This window comes from Bicyclus anynana, chromosome 21, assembly GCF_947172395.1.
Source record: "Bicyclus anynana chromosome 21, ilBicAnyn1.1, whole genome shotgun sequence".
In the NCBI taxonomy this organism is placed as follows: domain Eukaryota; kingdom Metazoa; phylum Arthropoda; class Insecta; order Lepidoptera; family Nymphalidae; genus Bicyclus; species Bicyclus anynana.
The window spans coordinates 2,890,110-2,907,912 of record NC_069103.1 but is presented as its reverse complement, the minus strand read 5'-3'; the positions used below and the strand labels follow the sequence as shown (position 1 = coordinate 2,907,912).

The 17,803-nt window shown below is 36.6% G+C and overlaps 1 protein-coding gene across 1 annotated transcript; it reads right to left on the bottom strand.

Annotated features, from left to right (window-relative positions):
- Positions 1-939: 939 nt before the first annotated feature.
- LOC112047226 (INO80 complex subunit D) lies at positions 940-17,410 on the bottom strand. The gene is made up of 12 exons (XM_052888046.1): positions 17,238-17,410; positions 16,826-16,940; positions 14,962-15,713; positions 13,618-13,839; positions 13,013-13,179; positions 12,131-12,249; positions 10,144-10,384; positions 9,029-9,197; positions 7,750-7,857; positions 7,000-7,089; positions 5,004-5,125; positions 940-3,560 (listed from the first exon to the last, which is right to left on the bottom strand). Exons 2-12 carry the CDS (start codon positions 16,855-16,857, stop codon positions 3,507-3,509), a joined length of 2,076 nt encoding a protein of 691 aa, XP_052744006.1. The 5' UTR covers positions 16,858-16,940; positions 17,238-17,410; the 3' UTR covers positions 940-3,506.
- Positions 17,411-17,803: the final 393 nt, after the last annotated feature.

The following is a 17,803-nucleotide window of genomic DNA, read 5'->3' as shown; positions in this document are numbered from 1 at the left end:
ACCAATCAGGGGCAAGTTCAGACAGTTGACGTTTTAAGATTGCAATTTTAAGGTTTCACTTCCGCTAGATTATAATATACCGAAAAATAACACGTTAAATTGTAATCAGTATTTTCAGTTCACAATATGACGGCAGACTATAATATCACGAGTGAGATTATAAACTAACGTATTTTACAAATTAACGGTAACATTTATATCTCTATCACACACTTACAAATGTATATTATTGCTTATTCGCTCGCACAAAGACGATGATATGTGCGCTGTTGGGCTTTGTTCATAAACTTTAATCAATTATATCAATAATAATTAAGGCTGAAGCAAAAAATCCACCATTGCAAAAGTGATCCAATTATTTTCCAACTGTTAGATCACTTTAGCACTGGGCTCAATCATCAGCAAACACAAGGGTACTTAAGTAATAATGACGGTACAAAAATATAAATAACAGTACGTACTATAAATAAAAATTGTTTTCGGAATTTAATTCGGGTGACTTTTAACGTAACTTTACTCGTACATTTCAGTTTACCTACGTAACAAAAATCACCATCTTGATAAAGGAATCTTGAAGTAAATAATTGTTGAATTATCGTTAAACATTTTCCGTGTATAGTTCTTATGCAATTTAAATACAGTTTAAAATGCAATGAATGATAGTAAGCACTTAAAAAAATGAGATAAGTTATATTATAAGGCGAACACCGCTGTCTGTAATGATGTGCTTTAAGTGCATTTTTATTATTTGAACTAGTTTTGAACCCACACGGGCCCCTTAGTCATGAGCTGGTTCTTGCAACGCGGTACGATCCAAACGTATAAAAGTGTACTTTTCAGTATGCGCACTCTCCGCTCATTATAGATGTAAGTATAGTAATTTATACCGAGTGATTTCAATTACGTGATGATATAAAAGTATCTACTTTTACATATATCATCACGATTTTACACTCCCTCATTTTAAGACATTTGACATTAAAAACGTTTTTGCAAAAATTCAAGTTAGCGTAGTATAAATTGCTGGTGTCCAGCTTTCCTGAGTAACTCTGTATTTTATTATTATATGCGTTTTTGTTTTCAATGATTTTTGGAAGACTATAAAAACAATTTTTATTTATACATACTTACTTGACGAGTACAAATTTCACAAACGCCTACATATGTATTTATTCATTATCCATGGAATATTTTAATACCATCATACAACATACAAACGTAGAGAACAGTTTAAAGCAAGCAGTTCCATTATCTTACTAAATGTATATAGCAATCACAGAAAAACTCTACCATGATGCACTTGCGTCCAATAATGTATTGAGATATCTATATCTTTTTTAAAAATGCATTCGCTGTTAGAGCGCGCGCACGATAAGTTTGCGCGTGGCCAAAATCGGAACTAATCAAAAGTGCCGTCATATTGTCATCTATCTCTTTTTTAAAAAGAATATTTGCCATATCTTCTTTAATAAGACCAATATACCCATTCCCCTCGCAACTAGTCGGGAAAGACTATTAGGAATGGGAACGACAATAGAACGGGGCAGGGATCGAACCACCACCCCTCGGTGAGGAGTGCGACCGCTCTTACCGTTAAACTATTAAGGCTTCACTTACCTTTAAACTATTAAAACTCTATCTATCTCTTGGCGGGTAAAAGATATCACTAATGATGGCAACATAATTGCACCGCCATCGCCAGTCGCGCGTACACTTATCTTGCGCGCACTGTACCACTGACTCATCCCGAAAAATCTATGGTTCCCGAGGGATTTGTGAAAAACTAAATTTCACGCGGACGAAGTCGCGGACGTCCGATAGTTTTACAATAAATCAAAATCACCAGTTGAAAAGTTTGTAGTGAGTTAAATTTAGCGGAATTATTGCAAATTGTTTTTTATCACTATAATTACATTTAAAAATATTTCTTTCTATTTTAATACGTCCTTAAAAAATTAATTATAATAGAGACATCGCAATACATTATTGGTGCTTCCAATCCTCGATACAATGAGCTCATGCACTATAAACTGTGACCAGCTAACTCGTCTTTAAAAAAAAACAGAGTCACTGAATTCTATGGGCAAATCAGAAAATTCAGTCAGCAATGCTGATGACAAAGATATTGGTGTGTTCAGTGGCGTGCATAAGGTTAACTAGATTAAGCTCTATACGTGCAAATTTTACAAAATGGAAAATCTCTCCAATCATTGTAATAAATGCTCAGGGTATGCATCGAGTTTATGCATCTATGAGGTGCACGTCACTGAATGTGTTGCTAACTAAAGATGTGTGTATCGTATCGACATATTCGTAACTTTAAACTCGTTTTTTTAAGTGTTTTAACTTTAAAACGTATTATTAAATCAAAGTAAAATAGTTCGAATGCTCCTAGTTTTAAAGTCGTAAATTATGGTAGCGATGAAAAATTTTTCAAAATAAAAATAAACCATGCATAAGCTCATTTCAAATTTATTTATACAGAAATAAGTGAGAACCGACAAATTTATTAAGAATTGAAATTTTATTGAGTAAATGATTCTTATTACTCCAATTCATATTATTAAAAAACAAATTAATAGAAAAATAAGATGTAAATTTATCATATTTTTGGACTTTGACGTCTTTTTCGGACGTTTAACTAAGTCAAACAATAAAAAAAATCAATTTACTAAGTATTTGATATTGTATTAATATAAAATTAACAAAATAATATTAATACTGACAAAAGTTAGTATACGTTTTTTTAAATTAAAAAAAAAACAAACTCTACACACATTAAATGCCAATTTTAACATTAAAAAAATTACACTATTTTTTTATCTAAAATGATACTTATTCGATTGTAAGCCCTAAAATAAATTTAGTGTACTGAAAATTGTGTGAATTTTGAAACATTTTTAACGAACTAATTAGCATAAAACAGAGGTTTTTGAATTACTAACGTATGTTATGTATGTATGTTAGTATGTCCGTGACATATTGAAAAACTACTGATCCAGTTTCGATGGAGTTTGTGTTTTAAATGTACATTCCTCAAAAAAATGTTTTAGTATGTAAATTCTATACTGGATGTACAATTTCCTTGAAAAAAAAAAATTTTTTTTTTTTCTATAAGAAAAACTTAGTATAACAAAAATCTAATCAATTCTCAAATAAGTTTCATAAAATTTAGATTTGATTTTATAATAAAATGACTTCTAATACAGCCCTATCTTTTATATCATAGAAGGACTGTTAGACCATGTTTCTTAAATTTTTTTCTACAATTAAAACTAAAAAAAGCTCAAAACGAATTTTCCGAAATAATTTATCGGGGCTCCCTTATCAATTCATTCTAAAACACTCGCCATTTTTAAACTTCTCTCACCAAAATCCTACAATTCACTAGACATGCACACGAGAACTTAAAGCATGAAGAAACTTGAGACTACGATTTACGAATTTGTTCCTAAACATATAGTACATTAAGGTATATTTTAGCTTAGCATAAGACGTTTATTATGTTATGAAGGTGCACTCGACGATATCTCCATGGTGACCGCGGCAGGTACCTGCATCTGGAAACGGATATATTACTATAGTCTGGCAAGTTCGTTGACAACACTCCCATGATATGCGGACGACGGGGGGAAAGACTGCGCGGGTGTGAATTGTGCGTGAAGGAAAGTGACGAGAATCAGTGTTGGGTTTTCATTCATCGCTACACGCCCCACGGCCCGCGTGTAACATCGGGAGTGTTACGAACGAAGTTGCCAAGCTATACTAAATATTTTCATCATAGTTACTGTCGTAATTATATCGCGATCAAAATTATTTCTTAAAAATTCTTAATAGGCAATTGACACTTTTTTTTAAATGGTCTTAAATTGTTCATTATCGTTCTACTAGATTGAAAAAAGATATCATATTCTTTTGTGACATGATTACATGAAAATTTTAATTTTTAAATATTTTTTGACAATACGATCCATAACTCCTGTCGGCCATGATGGTCTATATTTCAACTGTATACAAACAGAGCAACGTTTAGCACAACAAGTTACATTGTGACGTCACAAAACGGTGGACAGTGTTTTTGACGTTTGAAAAATTTTAAAAATATACATGAAATTTAAATTAAGCTATGAAAGAAATCCTTAATTTTTATTAATCAATATTTCGATTCCTTATTCCATGTACTATGCGAAATTAATGTTGTTTATATTGGTTGTCAAGACAACCAGATAACTTATATTTCTTCTTTTTTTCCTGGGCCTTTTCCGCACTTGGCCACTAGGGTTGGCCGTTGTACGTAGGTTCTTTTGGTGCTGGTCCCCGCTGGAGTCTAAATAACCCCGCTGGAGTGAAAATAACTTATACATATCAATATTATTAAAACTGATTTTTATTTAACATTTAATAGAAAGATTTTGTTATTTTTGTTTATTTGTGTCCTTTTTTCATATGTTACGAATGGATTTGCCAAGCTATAATATACAGGAAGAAATTTTTTTTAGTGCGGATATTTTTATATTTTGTACATAAACAAAATTTAATTATCACGTATTTTTTCTTTTTTTTTTTTAACTCAAAAATAACAAAATTATCGTTAGCTAAAGTTATTTACTTTTGAACAGAATTTTAGGGTCACCCTATTGTGCGTTTATTTTATTTTCGTTTGATACCTAAAGGACGTCACCAGATTACTTTTAAGCTGAATATATCTTGTTTAGTAATAATATGTACATTATTTTGTTATTTTAGAGACATAAATTAAAAAAAAAAATTACATAAAATGTATCGAACTGTTTGTAGATTTATATTCTATTAATGATACAGAACCACGAAAAAAAATATCCGCACTAAAGACCGAATCACCCTGTATAAATAAAATAAAAAAAAAAAAAAATACTGCTGGAACACGTCCATCATGTCCAACGCGCGCTCGTCCAGCACTGCTTTCCAACGCTGCAGCCAGCTCCAGACCTTTGTCATTATAGACCCTCTGGAGTGTCAGTTACCTTATTCTTCTGGCCGTGCGCCGGCTGGAACACGTCCACCATGTCCAACGCGCGCTCGTCCAGCACTGCCTCCAGCGCTGCAGCCAGCTCCAGACCCTCACCGAAGGTGCTGCCACTCTCCGCTGACAGGAACGAATGAAAAATTAGCGACTACATCTTGAGGACATTAACCATGAATAGGAAATAGTAGTCTAAGACGGATATGACATCGCTCGATCTCGTGTTGACTCGTGCCGAGGCTAGATGGCGCGACTTGTTTCCGTAAAGAGTAGGGATTTAGAGAGGGGTAGCGATCGGTTGGCGGAAACGACTTGCGATAAAAGGTGTACGTTGTACGGTCGGCTTTAATATGCTCGTGGTGTTAAAGCCGTCCACATTGCTTGTCGTGTAATTACTTTGTGGGTCACTTGGGATAGGCGGGGAGAGTGACTTGTGTGGAAAAGGAGAGTGTTTGTTAACCCAACGTTTACAAGTGCGTCATTCTCTGCCACTATAGGGTCTTATTTTGATTACAGATTGATTTGTTAATTAAGTTGTCCTGACAAATATTGTGAATCATTTTCTGCTAAAACATGATATATTTCTCTTTCGTACGTTTACAAACTAAGGGCGACATTTTCTGGTTACTGTTTGTACTCGTATGTAAGAGGTACTTCTATACTGATTAGGTAATTGTATAGTATATATTTATCTATTTAACTCCAATGGGACATAAGGGAGCGATATTTTCTATTTCTTTGACTGTCTTTTTCTCGACTCAAGATAAAAATTATTGTTGTTGAATCATGCTACATACACTGGCAATAGATTAAAGCATAAGATACCATGTGAAGTTTCTTTGATCCTTAATATTACGAGTTTACAATCATTTACCGGAGAGCTTAAAAAATTTAAACGCTGTGCAATTTAAAGGAAGAATATACAAAGTACTAATCAATAAGGAATATTACACGATTGACGAATTTTTATGGGATAAATATTTTTATAAAAGTGTCAATAGGCATTTTTATAAAAGTGTTAAGTGGCAATGGGCGGGGCACATAGTTCGAAGAGCCGATGGACGTTGGGGTCCCAAAGTGCTGGAATGGCGACCCCGCACTAGTAAGCGCAGTGTTGGCCGACCCCCCACCAGGTGGACTGACGACATCAAGCGAGTCGCAGGGATTCGCTGGATGCAGGTGGCTCAGTATCGTGATGTTTGGAAGTCCCTACAAAAGGCCTATGTCCTGCAGTGGACGTCCATCGGCTGATATGATGAAATATTTTTATATAAAAAAATGTAACATTTTAATATTTTTGAATTGAAATTATTTTCATTTGATTTTTACTAGCATTTTTTTTATGTGTATAATGTAATTCTTGCCAGCCAGGCAGGCAGATTGTGATTAAACCACACTTATTGATCAACCGCATTCTGGCAATAATTTTTGATTTTTTTTACAACTTGGCTTAAGCTGACAAGATATTTAGTTGCTAAATCCCAAATTGTATACCAGATTTTTCCATCATCACTTTTAAAACATCTTTCAACTATTAAAACAAGTATGAAGACATACTTGTATCTTGTATAAATTTTAACATAAAAATGGAACTGACTTCAAAGACGTATTTCAGTTCTTTTAGTTTTAACACAAAATTATCAACCCGATTTTCATGAAAATGAAATGGGACGAATCTGGAAGTATACTTTTTTAAGCAAAAAATAACATACGCGACGAATAGAGAACCACCTCTGTAAGCGACGCAATTGTATATTTTATTTGTAAATGTTTTAGTAAAATAAACTGGCCGGGCATATAACGGAACGTATAACGTTCAAGGGAAACTGTAAGTTTTGACAGATTTTTGAATAAACCCAGTTCGTTACGAATTATCCAACTGTCAACATCCCTTGCAACGATATACGTCCCGAAGAGCTCATTTTCGCCGAATATTTCTGTGTTTTGTTTCGTCCGTTACAACCTCCTTTTTAGAAGTCGGTTAATAAATACGTTACCTTGATTAAAGAACTCCGTAAAAGCTTCATCTGGTATCTGGTTTAGTACTGATGGGTCCAGGATATCGTCTGGAGGTACTTGTCCCACCTCTGTTGAAACGTAACCAGAAATTACATCATATTATAACATTAATAAAATTAAATGTGAGGTTTATACCTGTAGAAATTAATAATTATTGTGTTGTTGGGGTATTGTATTACGTAAATTAAGCAATGGGAGTAGAAAAACCACTTTATGTTAGTTATCTGGAAGCTCATTAAAAACATAGACAAATATTGATTTAATTACACATATTAAAGTTTGTTTATATTAACAGACACAGTGCGTCACAGACAAGTAGCATGGCAGACACCCACAGACACCGTCTATTCACACTGCCCAGCAGGTAGCTAGAGACACTTAAAGTCCTTTTCAAGCGAAGGAAGTCCCACAGACGCGGCGCTAATGGCTTAATGGCCCTCATTGTCATTTGATAATGGCGTTCTTATTGTCGTTTGTGTAAGACGCTGTCAATTTTAGTTCAGGTTTCATAAAAAGGGCTCTACAGACATGAATTACACAGACAAAATATTCTTTCCGCGAATACTGGCCGTGCGCGGCCCGTGTCTGTCAACATCTGCACGGCCGCGTTACTATAGATATAAATACGTTAATAAACACTGTATAGAAAAATATTATTTTGTCTGCCACGGCACGTGTCTGGCACGCTGAATGTCTGTAGATATAAACGGACCTTTAATGATACATACCTAACACATGCGAGTTAGTCACAGTCATGTATTCGTTTTCGCTCAAACCACCCATTGCGGTATCTTCTGAGCTGTCGTACGCGGAGGAGTTCGAACAAACGTTGATCTCTGAAATAATTACACGTAACACATACAAACTCACACACACACCCATTCCATATACAAGTATGAGTGGATTTAGGATTATGTTCAACAAATTGTCTGACAAAATTACCATTTTCTTTCTTTATCTATTTGCAAAAAATGGCTGAGGTTGTAATATTTTTTTATAACACATTTGCTCTTGTGTCAAGTGTCTCTTATTTCACCATTTTCAATATAGTAATGTAAAAGTGCTCAACATTTTATGAATAAAATTAACTTAAGCTACTCTAAGCCTCGTGCCAAAAAATCGTCCAATAGGTACTTAAAAGCCTATCAAAATTTCATCATAAAATGGAAAACAAGCAATAATGCAAATTCATTTTTAGAAAGTGTGTTTCCCTCGCAAATATGTTGTAGAACGTCATACGTGCGATTTGCTAATTACAGCCTCTGCTTACGCCTCTGCGTCGCCTACGGCTCAGGCGAGCAATATTGCCTCGGCTATAATTTTCAACTTACCGCACTTTTATTATAATGTACTATTATTTTATAAAGAAAGAAAGAAAGAAGGTTTCTGAATACGACTGTATACCAGTAGACAACAGACTGTATATATTTTTTGCAGAATAGATAAAAAGATATATTTAAAATGAAGTGGTAGCATTGTCAGAGAATTTTTAAGAGGCATATCAGACCCGCCAAAGTTTGGAAGATAGCTTGAAAAGAAAAGGTCCACCACCATAGCCTCGTTTAGTTTTCTGATTCACCATAAATATCACATACACAGTTAAGCAGTATGGTCATGAATAAATATTTTGTTCCTTGGTCTATAGAGAGACGAATATCTTAGCATTCCATGGATTCACCGTGCGGGTGCTGGATCCATCGCGTGGTAGAGTGAAGAACTCCGAGCAGAGTCTTGAACTTGTGACTACAGGATGTAGGGTTAAGGAATTCCATGACGATCGATTAACACTCCCCGTTCTCTGCTCGTCCATTGACCTCGTAACCTTTTAAGACGCTAGGCGCACGAGGTCCATTGACCTCGTAACTCTTGGAGACGCTAGGCGTACGAGGTCAATTGACCTCGTACCGCAGCGACGTGTTAATGCAAACTTTTTTCTAACTGTATTTGTACATTGCGAGTGCAACTGTACACCTTGGTTAACGCAACCAATGATGTTGATCATCTTACCAGACAAGGACTGCGTGTGGTTGGGCGGTCGCTTCGGCACGAGTCTCCGGCGTCGCTTGGCTCGGCGCGGTGCACGGGGGGCGCGGGGCGCTCGCACGGCGGGCACCCACGCGCGCTTGCGGACAGCCTTCGCCGGCTTACTCTCGCGGCTTAGGAGCTCATAGTTATCCTGCAAATTATTTATCTTATCAACATTTTTAACCTATATTCGGCTCACTGCTAAGCTTGAGTCTCCTCTCAGAATGAGAGGGGTTAGGCCAATAGTCCACCACGCTGGCCCTACGCAGACTTCACACACGTAAAAAATTAAGAAAATTCTCTGGTTTCCTCACGATGTTTTTCCTACACCGTTTGAGACACGTGATAGATTATAATATACCTACCGAAAAATAACACGTTAAATTGTAATCAGTATTTTCAGTTCACAATATGACGGTAGATTATAATATCACGAGTAAGATTATAAACTAACGTATTTTACAATTTAACAATTATATACATTGATCGTAGATCGTTAGATGGGCCTCTAAAGCGTCGCGGAATTTTCATTGGTTTCGCACATTGAGTATGTCATCACTCGTAACACATTTTTCTTTATTCATATCGTGGCTTGTATTATTACACTTCCAAAATGAACAGGAAGACATAATTAAGGGATTAAAATAAGAAAATACAGTAAATACTATATAAGTCCACGTCCACTCACAGCATGCTCTTGTCTATATATATAAAAATGAATTGCTGTTCGTTAGTCTCGCTAAAACTCGAGAACGGCTGAACGGATTTATCTTATTTTGGTCTTGAAATGTCCGTGGAGGTATAGAGAAGGTTTAAAAGTTGGGAAAAATTGGGATAATTGCCGGGAAAACCATAAAAGCAACCGTTTTCTATTTTCCATACGTTTAAGAGTCAAGGGGTAGGATAGGGTAGGGGTAGACTAGTGTAGAATTGGGATAGGGAAGAAGTGCACAAAAGTCAAGGCGAAGCTTGTCTGGGTTCGCTAGTTACGTAATAAAATAAGATGTGCGTGCACGTCTTAGGGTAATGACATAAAATTAAGCGTTCTTTAATATGGAGGAGCCTATCTAAGTATTTATATCGATGCCCGCACTCACCCGCTTCCACGCGTGCTCGGCGCACAGCGGCGTCTGCTCCTGCAGCGGCAGCAGCGGCTGCTTGCAGCGCTCGCCGCCCGCGAACACCGCCGCGCACGCCGCGTACAGCCGCTGCTCGGGCGCGAGCGTCGCGTGCGCCAGGCAGTGCCGCGCGCACGGCAGCGGCGAAGCGCTGCAGCGCTCCTCCGCGCACGCGGCCGTCTCCGCGCGCACGCTCTCGCTGCCCGACCAACCGCTTTGTCTACAACACATTATAAAATAAATTAATGTTAATTTTTTTTTTTATTCTTTACAAGTTAGCCCTTGACTACAATCTCACCTGATGGTAAGTGATGATGCAGTCTAAGATGGAAGCGGGCTATCTTGTTAGGAGGAGGATGAACATCCACACCCCTTTCGGTTTCTACACGGCATCGTACCGGAACGCTAAATCGCTTGGCGGTACTTCTTTGCCGGTAGGGTGGTAACTGGCCACGGCCGAAGCCTCCCACCAGCCAGACCTGGACAAATTAAGACAATCTCAATCTGCCCAGCCGGGGATTCGATCTCCGTCTTGTAAATCCAATGCGCATACCACTGCGCCACGGAAGCCGTAAATAAGGGAGGGGAAGGTTTTTGAGGTCCCAATAAATTAATTTTATTTATTTCTACTCTGTATTATATTTCTCACTGAAAACGACTAATAATTTATTTATTTATCACACTAATAAACACACAAAATATAATTATAAAGGTATATATATTTATATGATTATTTATTATGTTCTTATTATTAATTAGTAACACTTCTTCTTGTTGTTACCGCCCGCGTCACCACATGGCTCCACGGAAGACCAGCGCTGCGCTGGTGCATCCATCACTAGCGTAGCACATGCTGAGTGGTGACCATTTTGGTACCACACACATCATTTTTTTTTTTGGATTTAATTTAGTTATATTAGTTTAATATCTCTAATTTATTAGTTCACTATATTTTTAAAATTACTTTCTTTAGTATTTAAGTATTTGTTGTCTTTTGTGTATTGTGTGTGTGTGTGTCCAAATAAAATAATTTTGTTTCTTTCTTTCTTTACATAACAACCATTTCACAGGACCGACCAATATCGACAAACCGAATGAGAGGAAGTGACATGGGAGGTAGGACATAAAATTACGGTTGAATCTATCTATATATATAAAAATTAATTGCTATTCGTTAGTCTCGCTAAAACTTGAAAACGGCTGAACGGATTTATCTTATCTTGAAAGGGAACTGGGAAAGTGAAAGACGCTGTGACGCGGGTGGTAGGCTTTTACCTCTAATACATTGACATTTTACCTTGATTAACTTACGACGCACACAAGATTTTATGAGACTTTTTAGACAAGTTTTTTAAAAGACCAAAATGAAACTAAGTCGCTTTTTTTATGTAACACAATTTATTATCTCTCGTTCAGAGAGATTCTTATTTGACTGGGTTACATCCAGTAGCGTGCAGTCTTGTGTAGTCTCGGATAGTCTCATGGGTAGACGGCCTAAAGCGCTACGCTGTCGGAGTTCTGTTGCGACAACGGAGTGTTCCACTTGATCTGATCAATTAATTATTGAGTGCCGTACACAATGTCCTGGAATGGCGACCCCGCACCGGAAAGCGCAGTGTTGGGCGACCCCGCACTAGGTGGACCGAGGATATCAAGCGGGTTGCAGGGAGTCGCTGGATGCTGGCGGCTCGAGATCGTTGTGTTTGGAGGTCCATGCAAGAGACCTATGACCAGCAGTGGACGTCTATCGGCTGATAAGGTACACAATGACTGGTAGCGTGCGTCGCCCAACGCATCTCGCATCAACGCAGGTGTGGCATGCAAAGCGTTAATCCGTTGCAATGACGTAACGCAACACACTAATGAGGCATCTACCTTACCTGGTGTTGTTGTAGCTACTAATTGTAAAGCACTAACTTAAAAATACTAATATTAAAACAGGCGACTTTTTATTTTATTCATTTACCTTAATTTCCTCCTTTCTTGCAAAGACAACACGGTAGACATTCCTCGCATAGCTAGCAAGTGGTTCATAGTTTGCGGCGGAATACGACAAGACTTGCTGCTTTGACCACTCAGCTGTTTCTGTACAAAGAAAATACTCATTATATATTACGTAAAACAGGAAAATAACAAAACCATACTTACAGTGGAATTCATAGAAATAATGGGGGCGCCCCCAGGAGATAGTTGAGTGTCGAATTTAAACTCCATGAATTTTTGTTGAGTGTCGAATTTAAACTCCATGCGTTTTTGTTGAGTGTCCCTCCTGTCCCCTGGGGGTGCCCTTGCAACGTCTATGAATTCCACTGTTAGTCATTCATTTTATAAAACTCTAAAAATCTATGATTTTTTACTTTTTATTTTGTAGCACGAGTTCTACAATCGCTAATTACGTACAGTGGCATACACTACTCTTTCTGTGATAAAAGAAATAAAAGAATTAACAAAACTTGCTAAATAATATATAATTGGCGTTGAGCGTGTGTTTAAATTCCATATTTTATCTATGGTCTTTGGCGAGCTGCAGCAAGGTGGCAGCCCTGACCACCTGGCGCCGCATAGCCGCGCGGCGCAGAGCTAGTATCGCCTCGCAACTCTCCGCCGCACTCTCCTCTACACAAATCGCTATGAGGCCTAGGTCTGGTAATAATAATGATACCTTGATAAGGGATGCCAAAGCTCTATGTTCTCTATGGTCCTTGGCGAGCTGCAGCGAGGTGGCAGCCCTGGCCACCTGGCGCCTCATAGCCGCGTGGCGCAGAGCTATTATCGCCTCGCAACTCTCCGCCGCACTCTTCTCTACACAAATCGCTATGAGGCCTAGGTCTGGTAATAATAATGATACCTTGATAAGGGATGCCAAAGCTCTATGTTCTCTATGGTCCTTGGCGAGCTGCAGCGAGGTGGCAGCCCTGACCACCTGGCGCCGCATAGCCGCGCGGCGCAGGGCCAATCTCGCCCCACGACTTTCCGCCGCACTCTCTTCTACGCAAATCGTTCCGACGCCTAGATCTGGTAATAATCAGTATCACTTAAGACAGATATTTTTAAGAAGTGACCTTAACTATGATGACAGACATTTAACAAAAAATTTTGAACTTTAATCAAGAAGTCTATACCACTTGGCACTTTTAGAGGTTGTTTATTTAACACAATCAAAATTTATAGATTTGTTGTCTTTCTTTGTGATGTTTCTTATTTCTTCCAATCAAAGTACTCATGAATGATTTGAACCAAAATTATTTAAGATTTATTTATTTAATCTATGGCTAGGATCTTTGTGGTATTGCAAAGAAAATTATTCCTTACACAATTTTCAAACATATGAGTTTAAAATTAAAAAAACGTAATGAGAAAACATATGGGAATCAAAAAATGAAGATGGATGAAAAATTTTTTAAATATAAGAATACTTACAAATAGTTATCATAAAAACCGCGATTTATTTACCGATTTCCGGCACATTATCGTCATCGCTGCTACTGCTCTCGAGTTGACGGAAGGCATTTGGCCTCTTGTCTTCTAGAGGACCGCATTGGAACAGCTCCTCGCCGGGTGCGTGCCACGTTACATTGGGCAAAGCAAGTGCTCTTGGTTGATGAGGTATCCGTTGCAAGGCCTCATGTACAGTCGGACCTCTGCCTTTACGTGGTTTCGGTTGGGAGGTTTTGGCTGAAACAAGCGTATAAAAATTGGTTAGGTTTGGAAAATTTTGAACTTTGTCATAAAGTAACAGTTTTTAAACAAACTCATTGACTCTAATCCATTGACCTCTTATAGTAAAAGGTCGCACAATCATGTAGAAAATTTCACTTAAAAGCTGGGCATTTTGCTTTGACAGTTTTAGAATTATTGGTAAAGAAAATTATACTACAAATAAAATAATTTAAATATAGTGCAATATTAAATAAAATCCCAAATTCAGAGCATATTCAACCTTAAGGATTGAGTTTATGGTTAAATTTGCAAATGCAACTACTTGAATTGAGTGCCAAGAAGTTTTGTGTTTTTTGGTTGCTGATTGTGCATCCACTTTTTAATAGGAGATTGATGCTCTACACCCAACCTACATATCCCAAGTTATGTGCCATGAGGTGGATTGGGATGATAGAAATACAAAGAGAAAAACAGAAATTAATTATACTAAAACCACACTTAATGTGTACTGTTTCAAATAAAGGTAAAAAACGCATGTCACTTTATAACTTATCTCTTTTGAATTATGAATTTTTATTTATAGGATGTTATTCAAAATATATAAACTATATCTATTTGTTCTAAGCTAATTAATCAAATTAATTTTCATTAGTTTAACAACAAATTAATTACAACTATTATTAGGTGACTAATGAATGAATAGCTAGAATACCCTCATTTTTAATTTGTTTGTTAGAAAACAATGCATACAGAGTATGGCTTAACAAACAAATTAAAAATGAGGATTTACACCTCATCCTAAGTACACCAGAAAAAAATCCAGATGTCTTCCATATTGATTGCTGGTAATAGCACTTAAGGGAATTGATGGTTTATGTTAGTTATATTATATACCAACTTCAATCTGATATACTCAGATCATATTTTATCATAAATATATGTTTGTCATACATATTTCATCAGTATATTATATTTGTTACTACCTACTGTTCTATGAAATCCAACTGATATCCACAGTACTGTTATATATAACCTGGTTTCATTAGAGGTTATAATTAATGGTCTTAAAAGACTTTTTTGTAATTTTAGTAGCAATTTAACTTAATATAAAGTAAATATAAAAAATATATACTTCACCTGCTGCAGGTTTTTTAACTGTTGGCAGCTTTAATGTAGGATTAAGTGGGGTGAAATTTGGTTCAGTTTTAATTGTTACAGTGTTTTCAATGACTCCTTGTTCCCTTTTAAAGACATCCAAAAAGGTTTCCGAATTGCTCTTTTTGCCTGACGTTTTTTCACTTGCAGTATTATTAGATGTATTGCTTGATGGTACATTTGTTGACGAACTACTTGGATTTTGTAGATTCTGATTGCTTGAACTAGACACGCTAGCACTACGAACTTCAGCCAATTTTGGTTTCACCTGAGTCTTTGCTTTCGGAACTTTGGCATTTACTATTTTTGTTTCAACATGATTTGGTGTAGCAGTTTTTAAAACTGGTGAAAAATGGCCATTCAGAATCTCCTTATCTTGTTTGATAATCCCATTAGTTAAATGAGGAGTGATGATAGATTCCGAAACTTTAAGGCTCTCTACATGGTTAGGTTTTATATCAACGCTATTGTCAAAAACAAAATTATCTTCAGTGTGGCTGACAGTTATCTCATTGGCAATGACGTCTGAATCGTGAAATGTGTACAATTCATTCGGATCTATCTTAAATTTTGTATGGAAGAAGTTGTCACTAATATGAGGTATGTACTGTTCACTGTCCGAGTCGTGAATGTACATTACTTCACTACCGCAGCCGCCGGAGACACTCTCAACGGCCATTTTGTATTGTGTCGCACAACTGCCATCGGATATATTTTGGGTAATACCACTGAAACTGTAAACAATACAATGAGTATTAGTGCTTTTATGTCACCATCATCATCATCAGCATATTTTAAAGCACATTACAGGGCCAGACCTTAAAGACTCCTTATAGGAGACGGGATATGGTGCTTAGACCCACCACACTGCTCCAAGGCTACTGCTTTTAAGTATAATACCTAGTACCTTAAACATTTTCTGCTTTAAAACAACTTAGGGGTGAGTGAGTTGTGAGTCCACTTAAAACACAAAGTGTATAACTGCACAGTGTACAAAACACATCTTAACATGGTGATAATATTCACATATAACCCCCCCGTGACATGTTTTTGTATACTGCACAATTTGGAATGTTGTACGACAACTTTAGTGCGGACTCAAAGTTTGATTTATACTATACCGTTATAATCTATATTCTTTCATAAATGTAGGTAAGATCACAGTTTGAAACATTTATTGCTCAAAAAAAGCTGAAATTCTCTATACTTAGTACTGACAATCGATGTTAGTATAGCAGTAGTATTACATACACTGTTATTTTCAAAGAGAATAACATAAAGTAACTTTAATGACAGCAATTGGCATTTACTACAATATATGGAACTAACATGCAGTTTATCATCATCATCATATCAGCCGATGGACGTCCACTGCAGGACATAGGCCTTTTGTAGGGACTTCCAAACATCACAATACTGAGCCATCTGCATTCAGCGAATCCCTGCGACTCGCTTGATGTCGTCAGTCCACCTGGTGGGGGGTCGGCCAACACTGCGCTTACTAGTGCGGGGTCGCCATTCCAGCACTTTGGGACCCCAACGTCCATCGGCTCTTCGAACTACGTGCCCCGCCCATTGCCACTTCAGCTTCGCAACTCGTTGAGCTATGTCTGTAACTTTGGTTCTTCTGCGGATCTCCTCATTTCTGATTCGATCACGCAGAGATACTCCTAACATAGCTCGTTCCATCGCCCGCTGTGTGACTCTGAGCCTTCTTATCAGGCCCATAGTTAGCGACCAAGTCTCGGAACCATAGGTCATCACTGGCAACACGCACTGTTCAAAGAAGTTTATACAAAGAAATGCAGTTTATACAAACAAAATATTGGTTTGAACAAGGGCTTACCCCACATTTTCTGATGCACTCAAATAAGACATGCTGCATTCATTTTATCATCTAACAATAAAAACAATCTGTGTAGTGAATTACGAAGCTATATAATTGGTCCCTTTGCTTCATACTGAAACAAGAAAGTTTTCTTAATGCAATAGCGGCGTATATTGTTTGTATTTGTTGCAAAATACGTATTATTTTGCTTTTGGGAGATAAGAATTCTATGGAATGACAAGTACAATGACATCTGTCACAGTAATAATTATTCATTATTTTGCCAAAAAAAAACAGATTTCATCGCATTTTACATGTAGTTTGTATAGTGAAATGCGATTCAAAGTTAAATAATTAAATATTGATGCATGAATAAACACTTAGAGAGATTAAAAAGTATTTTTTTTACAATATCAGTTTTAACTCTCACATTTTAATCTAGATGATTCTTGGAACATTTCTTGCATTTATAACTTTGTAAACTAGTATTAAAGCACTAAATCTAGTAGTTAATTACATTAATTAACGCAAACTTGTTTAAAAACGAGAGGCTTTTCGAAAAAAAACTCAAACTTTTATTCAATAACACCAAACATCAAAATTTGACAGATGAAAGCAAATGGCATCCAAAATGAATTTCGTTCAGTACCTAACACTAACAGTATTTACGCTAAAATATCAGTACTGTTTTCAATAAATTTATTAAATAATTTTACTACTGATTTTAATGAATAATTTTTACAACTTCATTAATTTATAAAAACAAACAGCTGGTACACATTACCTATAAATCCAATTTTGAAGTTGGGTACCGACAATTTTTTCAGTTTATATTATCCTTAGACCATTAATAATATTAATGGTCTAAGATATTATCCTATGACGATTAGCTTATGTTGATTATCGTATGTGAAATCAGGAAGAAACAAAAAGCTCTACATCTAACGGAAGAATGTATCATTATTTCAATATTGTTTCTATAATATTAATTTCATA

What these genes read in the sequence shown, in the direction of transcription:
- LOC112047226 (XM_052888046.1), bottom strand. Translation starts at nt 16,857, where the DNA reads ATGTCTTATTTGAGTGCATCAGAAAATGTGGG. An exon ending in CTTTGGCATCCCTTATCAAG is followed by an intron (nt 12,250 to 13,012) that starts GTATCATTATTA and finishes TTCTTTGTACAG; the next exon opens with AAACAGCTGAGTGGTCAAAG. An exon ending in GACTAACTCGCATGTGTTAG is followed by an intron (nt 7,090 to 7,749) that starts GTATGTATCATT and finishes ACGTTTCAACAG; the next exon opens with AGGTGGGACAAGTACCTCCA.